At 47.8% G+C, this 21,891-nt stretch overlaps 1 protein-coding gene across 1 annotated transcript in view; it reads right to left on the bottom strand.

Annotated features, from left to right (window-relative positions):
* The window catches only part of RAD50 (DNA repair-recombination protein (RAD50)), a 143,837-nt gene that overhangs the window by 63,941 nt on the left and 58,005 nt on the right, over positions 1-21,891 (bottom strand). The window contains exons 15-17 of the mRNA XM_087401273.1: positions 8,935-9,064; positions 8,647-8,856; positions 723-931 (exon numbers count right to left, since the gene is read on the bottom strand). Of these exons, the coding sequence (XP_087257399.1) occupies positions 723-931; positions 8,647-8,856; positions 8,935-9,064 (549 nt within the window). The remainder of the gene's footprint in view (positions 1-722; positions 932-8,646; positions 8,857-8,934; positions 9,065-21,891) is intronic.

Genomic DNA, 21,891 nt, shown 5'->3' with positions numbered 1-21,891 from the left:
TCACTGCACAGGAGAAATATTAATCTCTAAGGCACTAGCCAATGTAACAAGGGGCTATCCACTTTTTCCCTTTATATGGTGTTTTCCCCCTAACCTCAGTTAGAGGTTGAGATTGTGGGTGAAATAGTCATCACACATATTTTAGGGTCCATCCTAGCATTTGTCTATATGACTTTTCTAGTGTTGTGTCTCTTTTTAATTGATGCAATCTCATTTCAGCTTCGTTCAGTTTCGTATTCTTCTTGAGTTCTTGCTTCATTTCCAACAAATGCAGCCCTGATCTTTGAGATAATAAGTAGAAACACGTCATGGATGCAACCCCTGCTAGAAGAGGTGGTCCTCAATGGTCTAACATTATTCTCTCTCTAAACTCTTTGTGTGATGTATGTGGTTGAAATTGAATATCTCAAAATAGAATATCAGCCTTGTCAACTGTTTAATTCCAAGTTAATCAAGATTTCTTTTTCAGCAAACAATCAAGTTAATCAAGGTAATCAAGATTTCTTTTCGAGCAAAAATAATAATCAAGTTAATCAAGATTTCTTGTTAGGCAAATTAAATAATCAACAAAAGTGCTGAGGGAAATCGAACATCTGCAAGATCACTTCTGACATTTAAAATTTCAAAGCAAGAACTTGATTCCTTCAAGACAATTTAACAATTCATGCTGACCAAATGGTAGAAGAAAGAGGCTGGTCCCTAGATTGCAAGTATGTACTTACCGTGTGTCACCAGATGTCATTAACTCTGATTGAATCTCTTCAACAGAGCGTAACCCTTGAGAAGAAACATTGAGCTTATATTCCAGGTCTGCAATCTGTGTTCTGATAACTTTGATTTCTTGGCCCGATTTGTCTGCTGCATCTGCAATCTGATGTATTTTCTCTACTTGGTCTCTCTCTGCCTTGGCATGAACAACTAGATCGTTAAGCTGAAAAACCACATTACTCACATTATTATTCAATCTAAGTTCTATGATCACAATGAGCTCAAATCACTGACAACATGTTCGAAACCATACAATGAACAATAACAATCATGCCAAATTCAAAGTGTTAACTTACTTCATAAATCCCCCCACCCCCAAACCCCTTCCCCCAGGACAAAAAAAGGTCAAATAAAGAGTCAACCTATTTGATCCCAGCATAGCACATAAGAAACCAAGATGGCATGCAAAATTCAAATAATTTTTAGTCCTCAATAATTCAAGCTGAAAACCCGCATTACTCAAGTTTCCAAAATCATTTCAGGCACAGCCTGATCGCAATGAACTCAAATCACTGACAACATGCTTTCAACATGTTTGATCCAAAACTGTGTGATTCAACAGCTATTTAGTTCTTTTTTTTTGCCGAAAAAACAGTGCTAATTATATTACTTCGAGAACAAGATACAAGAGGTCAGCTTATAGCTGACGGGCTGCGTTCACAAACCGGACGCAGCCCTAAAAGGTAGCATAATAAATCATAATAAAACTCTCACGGAGGGATATGCTGAGTGTGAATGAACAGCCATCGGGGTGGTGAGTAGTGCCACCGAAGGCCCTGCATAGTCTGCTCGAAGAAGAGGCCCTGTGTGTCCCAAGCCCGGAGGAAGCGTCTCCGCTTCTCCTGACCAGCCCGGGAGTCTCCCTGAATCTGGTCCCACTGGCCTCTGAGGGTATGAATAATCTCACTCCAAATCTCCGCCATGATCTGGGCAGTCGATAAGGAGGTGCCACCGAGGATCTGCGCGCAGCGCGAGGTCCAGATGTGCCATCCTGTAATGCTGCTGATAATCTCCCAGACTGGCTGCCTCTCCCGAACTCCTATATCAGCCTCTGCTAGGTGCTGTGGGATACCCTCGAGCGGCCCCCACGTCCCCTGTGTGATAAGGAAAGTGGGGTCCTGCTGGCATGCCTCGAATAAGTGATGAAGACCAGGTGCGGTGCTGCACCAACAGAACACGCCCCAAGTGATCAATCCTAGCTCTGGTGCTGCGCGAGTAAGAAGCCCGAAAGTCCACCTCCACACTTCCTGGGCGCGAGTGCAGCTCCACAGGCAGTGTTTTGGTGACTCCTCATCCGCATGGCAAATCTGACAGCATCCGTCCTGGCCTATCTGCCTCAACCAGCTCCCCACTGGAAGACCTTTGTGGGCAAGAAGCCACAGGAAGTATGAGATCTTCCGCGGCCGCCAGCTCTCCCACAAGGCCTTCTAGAATGCCTGCAAAAAGAACCTGGAAATACCTTGTACGTACCAGCTGGGTCGCTGGGTGGGGGGGCGGCTCTGCATCCTCCCGAGAACTCGCCTGCCCAGAGTCGTGCTGTAGGCGAAGAAGGAAGTCGGCCCCTGTCCAGTCACAATCTCTGGCCACCACCACTCTCCTGGGTCCCAATCAAGCTCTGACAAGGCCCGCCCCACCCAGAGCCAAAGACGCCAAAGCTGCAACTGGTCCTGCTCGATACTAGGGTCGGTACGCCAGACCTTCCCCAAAAGGCCTACGACCCTAACCCTCTGCCACGGGAGTAGGGGGTCGATGAGCGCATCCTCTCTCCTGAGTCGTCCATCCCCTGAAACCGCAAAGAAGGAGATAGAGGAGTCATCCATACGTCCTGCGACCACCAGAGGGATGCCACGGGGGGTGAACTGTCCCAGCCAGCGGGTGTCACCAGGCATGAGGACCTGAGGCTCAGGTGGAACCAACCAAGCAACTGGGATCGCGCCGTCGATCTCCGTGCGTCTCGCCTGGACTCCGCGTGCACCTCCAGCTGCGTCTGCAAGATCAGCCATCTCCAGATGTCTGTACGTATCCCTCCAAACTCGAAGGGACCGGGCTGGCCCCCTCATCCAGCCGTCCCACCTGATATGTGATCTCTCCCCCAACTGAAGGCCCTCGGCATCTCTGACCTGACCATTCCAGACGAGCGGCTGGCGATCGATCTCCTCCTGACAGCTGGGAGGGGACTGAATGAGACTGAGACGGAGCCGCCTCCAAACCATGAGGAGGCTACGAACGAGTGGGGAGCGGGGCTGAGTGAGCGGGGCGGAAGTGAAGATCCACCTGAGGGACGGTAGCCACTCTCCACCTCGGCGTGGGACACAAGAGCCGACTCCCTGCTGAAGTAACATCTTCCACGTCTGCCTCCCCGGGGTCAAACCGCGGATGACAAGCTTGCCTAACAAGGCCTGACTCTGAAGCTCTGGATCGATAACCCCCAGGCCACCCTCAGCCTGCGGAAGAATGACTGTCTGCCAAGCAACCCTGGCTCTGGTATCTCTAAGACCATCCTCCCCAGACCAAAGGAAGTTCCGAACCAACCTCCTGAGCTGTGCCACGCTGGATCTCGAGAAGCACCAGTAGGAAGCCACATACCAAGCCGTGGCTAGGAGGACCTGGTTAACTACCAGGGCACGACCTGCAAGAGACAGCTTAGCAGTGCTCCAGAAAGCCAGCTTCCGTCGGATGGAGTCTAGCACCGGGAGAAACTGCTGAGCTGGCGTGATGTCTAGGCCAACCTGGAAGCCAAGGTATCTAGCTGTCTGTCCCCGTGGAATCCATCTGAAACCCAAAAATCGCCCCCACTGAGAACACGCCCCAGGGTCTGTGAGAAAACCAACTGATTTGTTCCAGTTGATTTTCGCACCAGCGGCCGAGCAGAAGACCTCCAGGGCCATCCGCACCCTCTCTAGCATCCTCTCATCGTCCTGGACATAAAGGGCTGTATCATCTGCGTACTCCGAGTCCAAAAGCTCCGTGTCCTCCCGGAGTGGAAGGCGAACACCCCTGATCCCGGTAGACCTCGCCCGAAGGTAGTAAGTCATGGCCTCGGCGAAGAAAAGAAACAGGTAAGGAGCAAGGGGGCAGCCCTGACGCACTGATCTCTCCAAGCTAAAGCGCTCACCCATCCTGCCTCCAATGATGACCTTGCTAGACGCTGTCCTGTACAAAGCTGAGATACCCTGAATCCAACCTGCCGAGAAACCTAGCCGCTCCAGAGTCCCCTCCAAAAAGGACCAGTCCACGCGATCGTAGGCCTTCTCGAAGTCGAGAAGTAGAATGGCAAGGTGTGATCCACTGTGCTGAGCCCACTCCGCCGCCTCTGAAAAGGTGAAGACATTATCCAGGATACTGCGATCCTGGACAAAGCCTGTCTGAGTGTCATGAATGAGGTCTGGGAGTAGAGGCCGAACTCTGGCACTGATCATCTTGGCGAGGATTTTGTAGGCGGTGGTAAGGAGAGTGATCGGACGCCACTGGCGGATCTCCTGTCTATCTCCTCCCTTCGGGATGAGGCAAATCAGTCCCGAAGAGAGGCTCTCTGGCATCTGACCGCTACTGAAAATCCCTTGCAGAGCTGCAAGGAGGGGCTGATGGATCTGGTCCCAGAAGGAGGTGAAGAATGCTCGGGGTAGCCCATCCTCTCCTGGGCATTTCTGTCCGTCGATAGCCATCAAGGCCTCCAGCATCTCATCCGAGGTAAACGGCGCCAACAACGTCGCCTGCATGCTAGGCTGGACCAGGGATGGAATGTGCCTCCACACCTCCTCACGGGCACGACTAGCACGAGGGGCAAGCGGCTCCTGCTGAAAGAGGGTCCTGTAGAAGTCAGTGGCCAACCCCAGGACCTCCCCCGGATCCGTAACGATGTGACCATCCGCTGTCCTGAGACTCCGAAGCTGATCACCTGCAGCTCTCTGGCCATGCGTCCTGAAGAACTCCCTGCACATCCGGTCACCCTTCCGGGCCCAGAAGGAGAGAGAGGCGTGATAGGAAAACTCTGAGCGGCGCTGGAGTGTCTCCTCCAGGAGGGCTCTGGCTCGAAGGGCCTGGATCCGAAGCTCCTCCGAGCCCGGGGAAGCCTGCTGGAGTCGCTGAATGGAGGCGAGGTCCCTCCGAAGAGCTCTCTCTCTACTCCACCAATCCTGTCGAACCTGTAGGGCTGCTAGCTGGCAGATCTGGCTGGACTCCTGCAGAGCCTGAGCAACTGAGTCTACCAAATCCACGCACTCCCCCCAGTCTCTGTCCCAAAGACTGCAAATACTGCTGCGCACGTCCTCCCTCGAGAAAATGGAGTCGGGAATCCGGCATGACCGGGGGGGAAGGGTCTGGGCTGCCGAATCTAATGAGAGGAGCACCGGCGCATGGTCGGAAAGTGTCGTCCCTGGAACTATACCCGCCTGACCGCCTCTACTGATGGCCCAATCACTGACATAGAATCTATCAAGCCTCTCCAGGAGTCTGCCTCCTTCCCTGCGGAAGCCCCAAGAGAAGTCCAGGCTCCCGTGCCACCGCCGGAAGGACGGGTCTCTCCAACTGTCCCTACCTCCTGTCGCGAAGATGAAAGAGTCCCAAGCTGACTGCTCTGCCTGAGCCATACCTGTGAACTCCGGACCTCTGCCCTGCTGGTCCTCCAAGGTCTCCAGATTGTTGAAGTCACCTCCAACAATCCAGGAATCCATGACTGGAAGAATCCCTGTAAGTGTCCTCCAGAAGGTGGCTCTGCATCGGAGGTCTGTAGGAGCATAAATGTTGAGGATTCCAATTTTGGATCCCTCCAAATCCAGGCCTACCCAAAGGGCTCGGCCTGGGATCAACGTGCCATGACCGAAAACTCCCTGGGCTAACTGCTCGCACACGGAGGTACAGACACCCCCACTCCTCCCCTGTGCGCCGATCGAGGGCTCCCCGTAAGTGTAGGAACGTCCAGGGAGAACCTTCCCGCAGCTACGGGAATGAGCCGCAGAGAGCTTGTGCTCCTGGAGCAGAAGTACATCCAAACGACCAATCACTGCAGGCTGAAGTTCCTGTCGCAAAATGAGCTTCCTGGGACCACGGGTGCCAGAAGAGTGAAACCCGTTCACATTCCAGGATACGAGGTGTAGGCTCATGGAGAGGGATGGGGGGCTGCGAACAACTGTCTGCTTGCGGTCGAAGTCGATGAAGAATCAGACATGTCGGAATGGAGGCGCTGCCGCTTATGAGAAGGTTTGGAGGGGGAGACGGGGTCGTCCTGCCCGTTCTTCAACACCTTCAGCAAAGGCGAGAGGCCTTTGGTGCCATGAATAAATGCTTTCTCGAGCCAGCTCGAGATCTCTGAAGTGGTCATCCCATAGAAGGTTCGGAGTTTCTGATGGGACCAAGCTCTGACATCCTGGGGGAGAGGCCATGACAGGGGAGGTCTGAGGATCACAATCAGTCGGAAGCGTTTGGCGGCGCAACGCCACCGCAGGCGCACATCGCCCTCGGACCACTGAGTCTCGAGAAGCTGCCCATCGGACGGGCCTATCCAGGAACAGACCTGGGCGTGTGTCTGCTCTCTGAGCGCCTCCCAAACCGAGTCGTCTGTCCAGGTCTCGGTGCCATCGCTGAGGAACGTGAAGGCGAAGCTAGGGCCATCCCTAGGGGCCAAGGCGACAATCTTCCCATCCGCCCCTTTGCGGAGCAGGAAGATACTGATGTCGAGATAAGCCGGGAAGGTCCCAAGGTCGGCCACGTCCAAGTAGTCCCAGGGGCCAGATCTGTAAAAGTCTCGAGGAAGCTCTCTCTCCTGAAGCTGAGACCCATCAGAGTCTGCCACTGAGGGGCTAGCGGCCATGGAAGCCTGCTCCAGTGGTGGTGTAGACTCCGGGTGTCCTGCCAGCGTGGAGGAGGCGGAGCGGGGGCTGCCCTCGGCTGGGAAGCCGAAGGTGCAGCTAACACTGTAGGGGAGTCGAGGGGAACGGAGGGAGGGGGGGGATGGGGATGCCTCTGGAACTGGGGCTGAGAGGGAGGAGGAGGAGACTGAGGAGGAAGAGACAGGGGCTGAGACTGAGGGTCGGGCGAAGGGAGGGGAAACTGGGGAAGGGGCTGGGACTGAGTGGAAAGGGGCGGGGGAGCGGGAGAGAGGGGGATCTGAGGCTGTGAAGGGCGGGCTGCCGTCGAAGAAGAAGCTCTCCCAGGTCCCTGGGGCGGCTGCCTGTCAGGTCTCTGGGGTGCTGCTGCAGGAAGGGTAACCTCTGCCTCCTTGCCTTTATCCGAGATCTTCTTGTTCTTTCCTCTTTTCCTTCTAACCTCGGTCCAACCACCCACTAACTCTGGACCGGGCTCCGACTGCCTCGGCTCCTCCTGACGTGGCTGTCCGGGGGGGGGGCGGGGGCGGAGGGGGGAGGCGGGGGGGGTCGAGATGAGCTGGCGAAGCGTGGACAAGCAGCCGCCAAGTGCCCAAAGCCGTGGCACCTCAGGCACTGACCTGGCTGTCCGGTGACTATCATGCTCTGGGTGATGCTGCCGGCATCTGTCACAATCTCGATAACTGCAGGGAGAGTCGCAGGATCTGCCACAGCCACACGGACTCGGGGGGCTCCTGCCATGGTCACCGCGTCGGCGAAAGTGTCGTGCATAACCCAGCCAAAATGGGAGCCCAAGTCCCTGACAATCGGCCGCAGCTCAGCAGCAAGACCTGGAAAAACTAGTGTCACTGGGTGGCGAGGTATACGGAACCGAACATCAAAATCTGCTGCGCTGAATCCACGGTACCACGGGACTATCATGATAATCTTTCCATCCACCGATGTGGGGGAACCTGCAATCAGGTTGCTCGCTGCTTTCTCATTGGAGAGTTTGAGCCAGAAGATGCCCCTTCCCATAAGGGCCACCTCCTCAATATGGCCATCCTCTAGCAGGAGAGTGGACTGGAGCCAGTCCCTGATGGCTGATCTGGAGGGAGAGTGTCCAATGATTCTACCGTAGACAGAGGTACGGGCAAAGTCAATGGCAACCTCCTGAACACGAGATGATTGTTGCTCTGTCAGGATAACGCGGTAGGCATCTGGAGAGGGAGGGTCCGACTGGGCCTCCGGATCCGGGCAGGGGGCCGCCATACCGCCAAGACTAACTGCAAGCTTCCGATGAGGAACAGGCTGCCACCCCAAAAGGGGAGGCGAAGCGGGAGGGTGGCGCCTGGGTGTGGAAAGGACGGTTGCGGAGGCGAAGGGTAGAGAAGTGGAGCAGAAGGGCGGGCGAGGCGAAGTGAGGGGGCGGGGGGGTCGGGGCGGGGCGGGGTGAAGGGTACGGGGAAGGCGGGCGGCGCGGAAGGGCGGGGGGGGGCGGGGTTGGTGTGGCGGGGGTTACAATGAACAATAAAAATCTTGCACAATTCAAAGTGTTAACTTATATGGTAAATCCCGCCCCCCCAAAAAAAAGGGTGAAATGAAGAGCCAACCTACTTGATCCCAGCATAGCACATTAAAAACCAAGATAGCATGCAGAGTCAAATCAATGCAGTAAGTTCTGAGCCCTCCATGATTCAAGCATCAAAGGAAAGAAGTGCCCTCACACGTGAATAGATGGCAAAAACTAATGAAAACTAACATTAGACAGTTTTTCGTGATTCAAGTATCAAAGGAAAGACAGTGCCCTCACACATGATTAGATGGCAAAAACTAATGAAAACTAAAATAAGACATGTACCGCCCTTATCAAATTGCTTCAAAAATGAATCTTATACTCCATCAAGCTTAAGTCAAAGAAAAAATCGGTAAAACCAAGCTGACCTTTGACACCTAACAGCTTACTATCTCTTACCCCAAATTAGAATGCATTATCCAGAGTTTTACAACCCAAAATTTTGCTACAGTTCTTGATTTATGAAAGAGATTTGTATGGAAAGTAAGTTGCAGGTCATACATCGTCAAGGGCATGGCTTTTGCTTTCATGTTCTTGCACAAGGTCTGCTATCAGTTTCTCTGTGGCAGGAACAGTATTTGTGACTAATTTGACATATTCCTCATATACTGGCCGCAATTTTTCCAATTGCTGCAATCTAGCTTCTGCCTGGGAATAATGCGCAGCGAGTTCCCGAAGCCGCTCTGCTGTGCTTGAGCTCTTTACTCTTTGCTGCACAAAAGAAGAAAGTGCTTATCAGCTAAATGCAAAGAATTTTTTTAAAGCACTCTACTTCACAGGTAAGTGTACCTTTTTGACAAAATCATCTTCCTCTTGAGGTGTAAAGGGACGCTCGCAGCAAGGACAAACATGGTTTGCTCTTGCTACTTTCTCAAAGGGCTCAAACATTCTCCTCATGCCATCTGCCATGTCATGCTGGCTGCCAAAGAGTAGATGCTAAAATAAGAAAAGCGGCATGTTTAGGCGTGCAATAGGAACACACCGAAAGTGCAAGAGATGCAATCAAGATTACAGCTTTCAAATTTGAACAAAGGCACGAAATCCTGTCAAACAGATGAGCATCTTATCTCCATATATTCTCATAGACAAATAATGCTGTTTTTGCCAAGTTAGTAAGTGAATCTTAAAAATTGAACAAACGTACAAAATACTGTCATTATCCTTTGGCATATATTCTTTTAGACAGATGAGGCTACCTTTGCCAAGTAAAACTTTCAAAATCAGATCTAAAAAGCAATACCAGCTGCTTAATCACAAGAGAAAATAAGCTGTATACACACAAGCACACATCATTCCCTTGAAATGAGCTCACAGCAGTTCAATCGTGCTTCCTCATATACCAGTAAAATAAGGGGATGAATGTATGGGTGTTGTGTACACGCCTAAAGGTACTCTTGTTATCATTTATAGTTTATAAAAGAGATGCCTGCATGGGAATGTGCATCTGAATAGGTGTCCCATACTTCTGTACATGCAAAGGAGAACAGACATATATGTTGATGCATTGCACAACACATGCACAGGAAAACAGACATTTCCACAGAACACATGCACAGGAGAAGTTGATGCACACACAACAATTGTGTGCATGCTCATGGCACTGAGACTGCAAGGGAGTTGAGGAGTCGAAAATGCAAGACACAAAAGTCAGTATTCCACAATGAGCCGATAACAACTGAAAATACAAGACAGTTGATTTGTATAGGAAATCCATTAAATGTCAAATATAGAGTTGATTAACCTACATTATCATACAATTGTACATGTCCCTACCATTCCCCCCTCCATGGTATGTCAGAAGTAACGATGGAATTGCTATGGTAATACCCAAGCTATGGGATTACAAATAAAAAATGTTTTAAAAAAATCCCAAAAAGGGGAGTCCCTTCTCAATCATTCCTAATTGAAAGAATCACTCACATCCATGAGACCGAGTCTCTGTGCCACAAACTGGTTCTTTCATGAATAAAAATCAAACCAAACATGTTTACCTTGCATGCATTTTCAGCTCATCACCCATCATCCATCTCTATTGCCCTCTATTCCATATGTCACCCGATGATCTCATCCTCTTCTTGTTGTCTCAAGGTTAGCGTTATGTGGTAGTCTCCACTGAGATGATTCTCCCACGTGACAAAAAGCCAGATAGAAATTTGAGCAGTGAAGGTACCACCTCCTAGTGAACCCTTTTCACACTACGTTAGGCTTAAGAGACTTCCACGCCTTCCAAATGGACTTTCACTGTTCAAATTGAACAAGGTTCACGACTAAATAATGCACAAAATATTTCCTCTGACTTTGCATCTTGTAGGCCTCAGCTTAGAGCATTACTAACCCCTTTGCCCATAAATCTGGCTGCAGACTTTACAATCCTAGAAAGGAGATTAAAATGGAGTTTAGACTTCCATAATCCATTGCCAGCCACCTTGTTTGACATTCCAGCTGAGAGTCATGGGGGTGTTAGGGACGTGGCAAAGGGGGAGAGGGGTGAGCGGGCAGGTAGAGACAGGCATGGATTCGACAGGCTGGCAAGGTCCTGAGGGCTTTGAGAGAGGGTTGGCGTGCTAGGGGACAGGCATTGGGAAGGGGGAGATTTGAAATAGGGATGAGGGGCCATGGTAATCAGGCTTTTTGGGGGGGGGGGGGGGCGGTTGGGCAGGCTAGACACGCGGGAACCGAGCATTTAGAAGCCTGGGAAATGGCAAACAAGGGGCTGTAGGAGGGTTCAAACTGTAGGAATGGTGGGGAACTGAGAGATGGCCCATCTTTATAAGGATACCAGCAAGATATAAAATATATAACTATAGGGTAAACTTAATCTTAGAAGTACATTTACAACATTGTTCCCAATGGGTGGATCACGCGAATCCCACATGGAATTCTTTCCAATTCAGATTCTATGGCCTTAAGCTATAATGGTTGACCAAGTGCATCTTGATATGTCTTTAGGATCAATTGTAGCAGCCATGACAGTGCTCCTCAGTTGCGGCATCCGTGACAGTGCTCATTGAACAGCATCGCCTTGCTTTCTTGCTGTCCTGATACTGAAAGATGACTGTCCCTTTGTGTCTTGAAGAGTCAACTTGGCCCACCTTGGTAATTTCTTACTTGCTGTACCACCGCCACACCATACATACACAATATCCATCCTCAATAGTTGGTTGCATATCAAAACATCTGAAATAAAAGTATCTACTTCAGCATGTGACCGCTCATCAACCTAAAGGAGTATGATCCTCAAGTGGCATGAGAATGGGCTGCATGCTCTTCTAGTCATTAAGATCAGCATCCCAACTCATAAAAGTGCAGCTAGTAGTGGTATTGCAAAATCTAAAACCCTTCCTCTCATTATTGTCTCCAACAAAAATGCATTTGATCCCCTTGTTGTATCAATATTTGACCTTCTCTTCTCTAGAACCAAATAATCCAAGAGCTTCCACGTGACTAACCTTCGGCTTGTACCCGATTGCAGGGCATCTATTCATGATATTGTGGCTAAACTACAATCCCTCAAAAAAAATTGACAATCGCATATACTTAAGCACACACTACCATTTCCATAAGCATCCTATGTTTCCCCTCAGCAACGTTGTCTTGATGTGGAGTGTAAGGCACTATCATCTGATGATAAAAGCCTCTAGCATATACTCCCCCCTTATGTCAGATTTGAATGTTTTTGTACTTGCAACTGGTTTGACTTTGAGCCAAGGCTTTAAACTAGAGTAACTAGTGTAACACCTCTATTTTTTTTAATGGGAAAGACCCATGCTTTATATGCGGGAGCTTTCTAGGGCATTATATCTCAAAGAAGAAGAGAAGACCAACTTCAAGAGAATGGACCAATGTCCTATATGGAGAATCTTTTTAGACAGTAGACCTCAGAGAGGATGAGGGGGTGGACTTCAGAGAGGCTACAAAGTCATGCTGCTCTTCAGCAAGATCCAAGGGAAGAGGTGCCACCACATGATATCATATTTGCAGAGTTCGCAATGAAACCTTTGAATACAAAACCTTGCTCCAAATCATCACATATCCTGACGAGCCAAATGTAGAGCCTAACACACAAGGCTCTTTCATTGTGTAGTCAAAGGAGATCAACAATGTTGGTACACACGAGCCACCAAATGGTTTCATTCACAAGGCATGTCTATTGATCACCTATCACCATCTAAGTAATCTTTACATGCCCCTTTCTTCCACATAATACAACAGGAGATTCATCGCATCATCAGAAATGACCCAGGTCAAGCCTACGTTCATCAAGCAAGGTATCCCCACCACAACCACATGCCACTCAGATGATCTTCTACGGAGAGCATTTCCTACCTCCTCATAGCACCTCCAAAACACTTCAGCCTGTGTGGCTCTCCTAGAGCTTCTGTAGGCTTCATAATGGTAACCCACACACACACCTTCATACTGCTCCCTTGGTTAGCCTCTTGTAAGGAAGTGTTTGCTCTCTTGAACATTGACCTTCTTGATGTAGGTATCCCAACGATGAGGCACAAGACTCCTATGATTCCGTCCCTCCTGGCTGCTTTGTAGGCGGCCAAAGATGAAGACCTTATGCTGCTGTTCTGGGCCTCCCTACTACAGTGGTGGCAGCCCAAGTTCAGGCATCAGAGGGTTGTGGAATAGAGAATTTCCTCCCTGGGGTCCTTTTTATAGGTAGGGGTGTGTGTGTGTGTGTGTGTGTGTGTGTGTGTGTGTGTGTGTTGGGTCCGGTGTGTGTGTGTGAGAGAGATCCACCAAAAAATAAATAAACGTGTGTGTGTGTGTGTGTGCGTGTGCAATGATTCGCCGTCTTGCGTCAACATCCCCGTCCATCTCTGCTTTCCGTACAGTTTCTGCACAGTCTGACAGGTTTCCATACGACTCAACTCCCCCCGTAGGTCCTCTTCCGTACACCTGTACAGTCCGTACAATTTGTACTTCCACCCCGTGCTTCGTCCGTACTCTTTGCCTGTAGCATTCCCGCCGTACAGTTCTGCTCCGTTTCTGCAATTTCATCAATCCCGCCCTGCTTACCTCCATGGAGGACCAGTTTAAAAGTTACTCCCACAAGGAATCGACCCAGGACTCCAAAAGACAACAAGTTGATTTCTCTACTGCAGATTCTGTAGATGCTCACTATGTTTTTGACATGCTTAAAGATGAATTTCATCACAGCCGGAAGGAGTGGGCCAAACCTCCCCCGGCCATCAAATATAAGTTGAAGCTGCCTTCATTGGTCGCTCCTCTTCGAAAGTTCTCTCAACAAGCAGTTATCATTTTCTTCCCAGGAAGGTTACCTTCAGCAAATGATGTGGCCCAGTGGGTTCAGGCATTATTGGGAGGCTGCTTTGTTGAAGGAGTATACTTTGCTTCCAGAGGTTTTTATGAAGTGCATTTTTTGGATGCCTCATATCCTCAGCGGATATTGGAGATGTCACCTCTATTCTATGGCAGACAAATGGTGCATGTCATGCCATGGTCGCCAAACAAGGATTACCACCGCCTCATTCAACATCATTGCCCCGTATGGGTTGAGGTAGTGGATTTTCCGGACTATATGAGGGCTGAGTTACCAAGTTTGGCAGCTACTTTGGGGCAAGTTGTATGCCCACCCCGTCCTTTGGGTAATCGCAATCGGTTTTGTGTTATTTGGGATACAGATCACCCAACCCCTCCTTCCATTGCAGTAGAAGTGGAGGATGTTCCCCTCGGTGAAAAATATTTTGATTTGAAATGCGAAGTTTTTGCAGGTGCTTGTTTCACATGCCATACGTTTGGCCACTTAGCCTCACAGTGTCCTGCAGTCCTGCATTAGCTCCCACCTACAGCTATTGCTCCAGAAAATACTCCCCCCCCAACTTATGGCCCGGGGCCTAAGGCTATGCCTACCAAACTGGGTGATGTGGCATCTAAATCAGTCCCTCCCAAAGAAAATGTGGTTCAGGTTTCAGCCAAGCAAAAGGATAAGGGGAAGGGCAAAATTTCAGAATCTCATGCCTCTCCCCAGGGTGCCTGGCAGCAACCCAAAAAGGTATTCGCACTCAAACCACGTCCGTTACAATCTCGCCATTGGGATGCTTCAACTTCTACCCCTGGTCAGACCTCTTCCCCCGCTGACAGCCTCACTTCTCAACTGTGGGTTGATGTGTTAAAAAGGGGCATCCCTGTATGCGACAATGATGAGGATCATAGAGCTAATGATCCAGGAGGCTAGGTGGATGTTGATGTCATGGTTGAGGCCTGACAGCTTTTACTTTACTCTGCTTTTTGGTTTGACTGTACATATCTTCTATGTCTACTTCAATTACTTGCATTACATACAATGTTCAGGGTCTTTGCAATGTCAATAAGTGGAGACTTTACTGGCATTATGTACATAGAATGCACCCCGATGTGATCTCTTTACAGGAACACAACCAACACTTCTTGGCTGGCCAGCAAGGCCACTATGCTGGTTATGATATCTTTTATGCTGGTACAATGCACTTTTCGGGGGTCTGCATGCTGGTAAAACATGATATGCAGCCCACGGTTGCTTACAATGACCTTCAAGGTCGATGGATGGTCATCAGGTGCATCTGGCAGGCTGATCTCTATGAAATAGCATCTGTTTATGCCTCACAAACTTTTGCGACTAGAGCTCAAATGTGGGCCTCCCTCAAACAATATCCATGGCTGTCCAATGCCTTTTTGTGTGGAGACTTTAACAACTCGCCTGCCACTCGAGACAATACCACTCATCGTTCTCACATGATCCCCACTGAGCTTCGACATTGGGAAGATATGCTCTCATCCCTACATGCAGAGGATCTATGGCTCTCAACAAGGGACAGAGATATGGGTTATACATATCATCACAATGCCTTTACTCATTACTGAGCTCGACTTGACAGATGGTATTTGCTGCATGCTCAGCAGTATGCTGATTTTACATGTACACTATGGGTCGATCATTCCCTCTTGCTATCTGATCACTTTCCAATATGCTTGACATTATCTATAGCATGTCTGACAGATGATATGCCTTTTTTTGGTCGTCGCCTGCTCCATGTTAATAGTGCTTATTTGCTTCATCAACAATTTCAGAACATGGTGAGAGTGGCTGTCCGTCCCCTCCTCTTACATGCTCAGGAGGACATGGATTTTGCTTGGATCAGTCTTGCTCATCGCTTGCAGGCTGTTATTCAAGATTATGGACGGAGTTACATGGGAAACCTCAGGCTCAAGCTGAAATGGGCTCAATCTCACAAGCAACAAATGGATGCAATCAGTTCTCATAGGCAGCTTACCTCTTCTGAACAAGATTCTTGTGCTTATGCGGTTCATCTCATCCACCAAAATGATCTTCGCAGATTAAAGAAGTGGCAAATCCAAGCTCACATGAAACCCCTTTTGGATAAGGGCTGCTCCTCCAAAGCCTTTTTCAAAAGTCTCCATGCGGATAGGCGAAAGGAGGATATTTGCAGGATCAAGAAAGATGATGGCACCTGGACCACTTCCAAATTAGAATTGGAATCGCGATGTTCTAGTCATTTCCAGCATCTCCTTTCTCTTCAGCCCGATCATTTGATGCAAGTAAATGCAGCCAGTTCTCAATTTCTTATGCATGTCCAGCCCATATTGTCTCGGGAACAGGCTTACGCATTGGAGCAGCCTTTTATGCTTAGTGAACTGGATGATGCTTTGAGTCATCTACGCAAAAGCAGCTCTCCTGGTTGGGATGGATTGACTGTCGAATTCTTCCGTGCATTTTGGGGTGATCTCAAGAACACTCTTCTTCTTATGATCAATCATGCTTGGGCAGAACAATCTCTTCCTCCATCCTGGAAACATGGCCTAGTCAAATTGATTCCCAAAAAAAGGTTGTGTGAGACGATGGCTGATTGGCAACCTATATCTCTTATGCCTGTTATTTACAAACTCATTGCTAAAATGATTGTCCTCAGGGTTCGCTTCTTTTTGCAAGCAGGACTTCATCCTAGGCAGTATGGGTTTGTCCCCAGACGGCAGATCACTGACAATATCTCCAATGCTTTGCTTGCGATTGAGTATGCCAAATATTCCAAACAAGATGTTCTCATTCTGCAAGTAGACATTGCGAAAGCATTTGATACTGTCCATTGGGATTTTATTTCTCAGACTATGCATAAATTGGGATTTGGCCCTCGGCTGGTCCATATCATCTACTGGCTCTATTCTCATGCCACGGCGCAGTGCTTGCTTGGTGGTGGGTTGTCAAGAACCTGGACTATGACCCGCTCAGTGAGACAGGGATGCCCTCTTAGTTCCTTACTGTATGCCATTGCTACCCATCCGTTATTGTTGCATATGGACCATCTTGCAGATACAGGACAGCTTAATGGCTTGCAAATTCCAGGGGCACAGTCATTTCTTGCACAGGCATATGCTGATGATTCATACTTTATGCCCAAGAATTCTCAAAGTGACCTCTCTCATTTGATGCATACACTGAATGACTTTGGCATAGCTGCTGGACTGCATATCAATTATCAGAAATCAAAACTTCTAGCTTTAAAAGAAGCTGACTGGCATGCACTTCTCTGGCCAGGCCACATTATCTCTTCCCATACTATTGTGAGGCATCTAGGCTACCCCATTGGCTGGAATATTACCCCGCCACAACAGCTCAAATGGGTGCTTCAAAAGATCAACAAGAAGCTGGAATACTGGCATTTGTCCACCTGGCCTCTACATGTTCGACTTCGGATAGTACAGTCCATCATTATGGCATATGTGCAATTTTATTTGCCTCTTCTTCCCTGGTCTTTTAAGCATTTGGCTTCCTATATGTCCCAGGCTATGGAGATATTTTGGAAAAGCAAATCTCATAAAAAGGCTTTGCGACTCCTACCTATGCAGTCCATTTGTTCACCCAAGACTCATGGGGGGCTGAATATTCTCAATCTCCAGGTTCATATGTTGGCAAGAAAGAGCACTATGATTGCTGATTTTTTTCAGCAAAAACAGCCATGGGCTATTATGTTAGCAGTTATGTGTGGAAACATGACGTCCCATGCATATGGGCATTGGATTACAGATCACTGGGAAGCAGTCATGACCACATTTCAAGGGAAAATTCCTGGTTGCCCTGTTTCTACTGCATTTATTCATGATTGGAAGAGAATTCTCTCTTATGCTAAATGGGCAGGTGCTTCCTCTCATCATGGTAATTCTTTTCGCTTGGAAAGCATCCATTGGAGCAAGGTGTTTGAATCGCCTCTCGCTTTACAGGCACCTATTAAAGCATACAATCTTATGAAATTGGGCATAAGATTTGTTGGCGATGTTGTGGATCAACAAGGTTGTATGCTTTCATTTCCACAAGCTTGCAGGACATTCTCCTTGGGTCTGCATCATAGGTCCATTTGGCAAATACTTTCAACTATGTTGCAGCCATTTGTTCCGGTTCCTCCACTGTTTGTACAGGACAGATTACTGGACTGGAATTTGACTTCCACACCTCCTGCTTCCCATACGCTTTCAATGCATAATCTGGCCTCCTCGAAGATCTACAGATTTCTTCTTCCACCGCCATGGATTGACAAGCATGCCAACACTCTTTGGAATTTGGATAGGCCTTTATCTTGGTGGCAATCACGACTCATGAAAATCTGGAAAGCCAAATTGCCATTGAAACAGAGGCTTTTCTTTTGGAGATGTATAGTGGGAGCTTTTTCTATTGGGGTGAAATTGGCAGCACGCCGTATTGCTTCCCCTTCCTGCCCCCGTTGCTCTCATCACCGCGAGACAGTTCCTCATCTATTATGGTCTTGCCCGCACTCTCGCCTATTGATCAATCATGTTTCTCATTTGCTGCGGCTTCGTTTTCCCTCTATCAGATTTGGGAAACTCTTCTGGATGCTTGGATGCCTCTCATCTCAAATGTCTCCATTCCTCTTCTTTCACTGGACTCGCTTTTGGGTACTATGGACCATTTGGACACAGAGATTGCATTCTAGGATGGGTCAACAGTTTCCTTAGGCATATATTTTCTTCAGAATGTCCCTCAAGCAATCCTTATATGATAGTTTTGCTGCAAGGGACTTGGATGCTACTAGCCTTGAAGTGTTTTCTAACTATTTTTGAGTTCTTCCATTGGGCTCTCCTTTGGAGTCTAATGTCATGTACATTGATTTCATGTTAATATAGTAATGTGCTTTCACCAAAAAAAGTGTGTGAGAGAGATCCCGTGCTAGCCCTCGTGCTCCCACGCTACAGCTGCTTGTTTCTCCCTCAGTTTGACGCTTTGAAGGTTTTATTTGACGCCCGTTTTGTGTCCGTATGCTTTGTCAAAAAATTCGGAGAAAAAAGAATCGTATTGTCAAAAATCCGTACTATTTTGTTCGTACAGCCGGGAAAAATCCGTACAGTTTTGCTATCAAAAAATTTAGGGGAAAATTTTTTCGTACTGTCAAAAATCCATACGATTTTGTCTGTACAGCCAAGAAAAATATGTACAGTTTTGTCCATACAATGCTGTGCTTTCCTCCTTGTAAAGCGTTGCTGCTTCCAAGCCTTTTTCTTAACTCGAATGGTGGATCATTCCTATGAGAAAACCTTTCACAAAGACAAGTCGATTTCCAAAGAAACAAAAATAGGTGGTGAATTCAGATGATTCCCTTCATGACTTCTACTGAGGCTCAGCTTGTTTATGAGATTATGCATGAAGGGTTTGAAGACACCCGCAAAGCTTGGAAAGATCCACTTCCCACCACTGGCATTATGGTGGAAGTGGATGATATATTTGATCCAGTTAAGGAGTATGCAAAGCATGCCATTATAATTTTCTTCCCAGGACGGATGCCTGATGCAGTAGATGTTGGGAATTGGTTGACTCAAACCCTGTGTGGTTCTTATGTCAAAAAAGTTCATTATGCAGCGAGGGGCTTTTTTGAGATCATCATGGCTGATGAGGAGCACCGTCAGGTTTTGCTGGAGCACTCTCCTCTCTTCTATGGCCAGCAGATGGTCCATGTACTGCCCTGGTCTCCCACCCGGGATTATCAGTCATTGATTCGGCATCGTTGCCCTGTTTGGGTAGAAGTTGTGGATTTTCCTCAATGCTTGTCTTCTCTTCTACCTAAAATTGCAGCTTCCCTCGGTAAGGAGGTATGTCCACCGCGACCCAATGGAAATTCGAATCACTTCTGCATTTTGTGGGATGCGGATCATCCCACTCCAGCTTCATATTCGGTTACTGTGAATAATGTGGATTTTCCTCAATGCTTGTCTTCTCTTCTACCTAAAATTGCAGCTTCCCTCGATAAGGAGGTATGTCCACCGCGACCCAATGGAAATTCGAATCGCTTCTGCATTTTGTGGGATGCAGATCATCCCACTCCAGCTTCATATTCGGTTACTGTGAATAATGTTTCCATAGGGAGTGCCTTTTACAAGCTCAAGTGGGGGCTGTTTGCAAGTGCTTGCTTTCAATGCAAACAATTCGGGCACATGGCACAATGCCCTTCCCGAGCTCCACGGATGCCAGTGCAAGCTGAAATGGTTCAGCCTTTGAATAAAAATGCAAATGCCTCTTCTGTGGTAAAAAACAAAGGGGTCAAACAATTTTTCTCTATTCAAGACAAAGGCAAAGCCCCGGCTGTCGCAAATGGTAATGCTTCTTTTCCTGTGCCTATGTCCTCTCCACCTCAGGAGAAGGGGGAAAAAATTTTTACTGGTGGATGGCAAACTCCTAACAAAGTGATCTCCCCCAGGCGACCTTTGCCTTCTCAGACTTGGAGTGGTGCATCCTCTCATGGGAGAACACCTGTTGAAAACTCTGGTGTTGGCTTGACCTGGGCTGCTGTGACTGCAAATCGGACCTTGTTTCCTAAAGAAGAAGTTGCTGCACTTTTGTCCTCTTCTCAGGCTGATGCTTCATCCAAGGGCAGAGGCTCGGACATTGAGGTGGAAATGCAGACGTAGACAGCCCGTTAGTTGCTGTACATACCTGTCCCATAACTGTAAATATGCTTGATTATCTTAAGTGTGTTACTCTTAATGTACAGGAAATGTGTGATGGTCACAAACGGAAACTAGTCTGGATGTATATCAGGCAATTGCAGCCTGATATAGTTGCTTTGCAAGAGCATAATCAGCATATGTATGCTGGTCAAATAGGCCATTTTGCTGGTTATGATATCTTCTATGCTGGAGAGCACTCCTTTTCTGGTGTGGCTTTTTTGGTAAAGCACGACCTTCAACCTGTTGTGGCTCTCAATGATCGCCATGGTAGATGGATTATTGTTCAATGCCTTGTTCAAGGGGAAATTTTTGAATTTGCATCGGTTTATGCCCCCCAATCTTCTCGTGATAGAGCTTTGATATGGGCTGCCATGCATACTTATCCATGGCGACAACATGCCTTCATTTGTGGTGACTTTAATAATGCCCCTCAATCGGGTGACAACACCTCAAGCCACACTCATATGTTGGCTTCTGAAACACAAGCATGGTCTAATTTTTTGCTTCAGTTGTGCCTGGTTGATCTCTGGAAAGAATTACAACCCATGCTTTCGGGCTATACCTTTCAGCATATGCCTTTACTAGTCAAATTTGGGTTGATCATGCCTTCACACATTCGGATCATGCTCCTCTTTGGTTGAGGCTTTCCTTACATGAATTTCCCACTGACAGATTGCCTTGCCGAAGACTTTTGTTATTTAAAAATAGTTATCTGGAGCATGCTCACTTTAAAGCCTTGGTCTCTGATGCTATTCAGCCTCTCTCTCGTCAGATACACATTGGTTTGGATTATGCATGGCAGGCTTTTGTTGCTCGGATGCAAGCAGTTATTCGAGATTATGGCAAATCCTATATGCAAGCCACAAGATAGACTGTAGCACATGCCAAATTTACTTGTTAGAGTTTGACTAAGCTTGCTCATCTTTGCCCTTTGTCTTCACAGGAAAGCATACTCTTATGTCAGGCTCAATTCAACTTGAAACTTGAAACTTGAAATTTGAATTTTGAAATTTCAAATTTGAATTTTTTATTTTCAAATTTGAATTTTTTATTTTCAAATTTGAATTTTTTATTTTCAAATTTGAAATTTGAATTTTGAACTTTAAATTTTAAATTTTAAAATCTGGATTTTTAATTTTTAAATTTAACGTTTGAAGATTTGGCCATGTCCTAGTGATATGAAAGAAGCTAGCAACATTTCGCAGCATGGCAAAATCTTCCCAAGCCCTAATGCTTTGAAAGATTTGGCCACACGGCTAAATCTCCCAGAACCTGGTGATTTGAAAGAAGCACGCAAGAGGAGGTTGCACGGCCAAAACTCCCCATACCCTAGTGCTTTGAAAGAAGCCTACAAGATTTGGCCACACGACTAAATCTCCCCAAGTTTGAAAGAACGCCACAACCAAATCTTCTCAGTGCTTTGAAAGAAGTCACCCAGGTCTTGAAGGATTTGGCTGTGCATCCAAATCTTGCTAGCTTCTTTGAAAGCACCAAGGTCTGAGCAGATTTGGCCATGTGGCCAAATCTTATTGCTTCTTTCAAAGCATTAGTGTCTTGGGAGATTTGGCCATGTGGCCAAATCTTGTTGGCTCCTTTCAAAACACCAGGGTCTTGGGAGATTTGACCATGTGGCCAAATCTTTTGGGCTTCTTTCAAAGCACCAAGGTATGTGGAGATTTGGCTTCTTTCAAAGCACCAAGGTCTAAGTAGGAGAACTTTGCCTTCAAATGCCCAATGTAATATGAGATCCAACGACAGCCCCACCGC

Source organism: Dipteris shenzhenensis, chromosome 30, assembly GCF_047967505.1.
Source record: "Dipteris shenzhenensis isolate YYH24624 ecotype China chromosome 30, Dip_SZ_1.0, whole genome shotgun sequence".
Taxonomy (NCBI): Eukaryota; Viridiplantae; Streptophyta; class Polypodiopsida; order Gleicheniales; family Dipteridaceae; genus Dipteris; species Dipteris shenzhenensis.
This window is presented reverse-complemented; position numbering and strand designations above follow the sequence as displayed.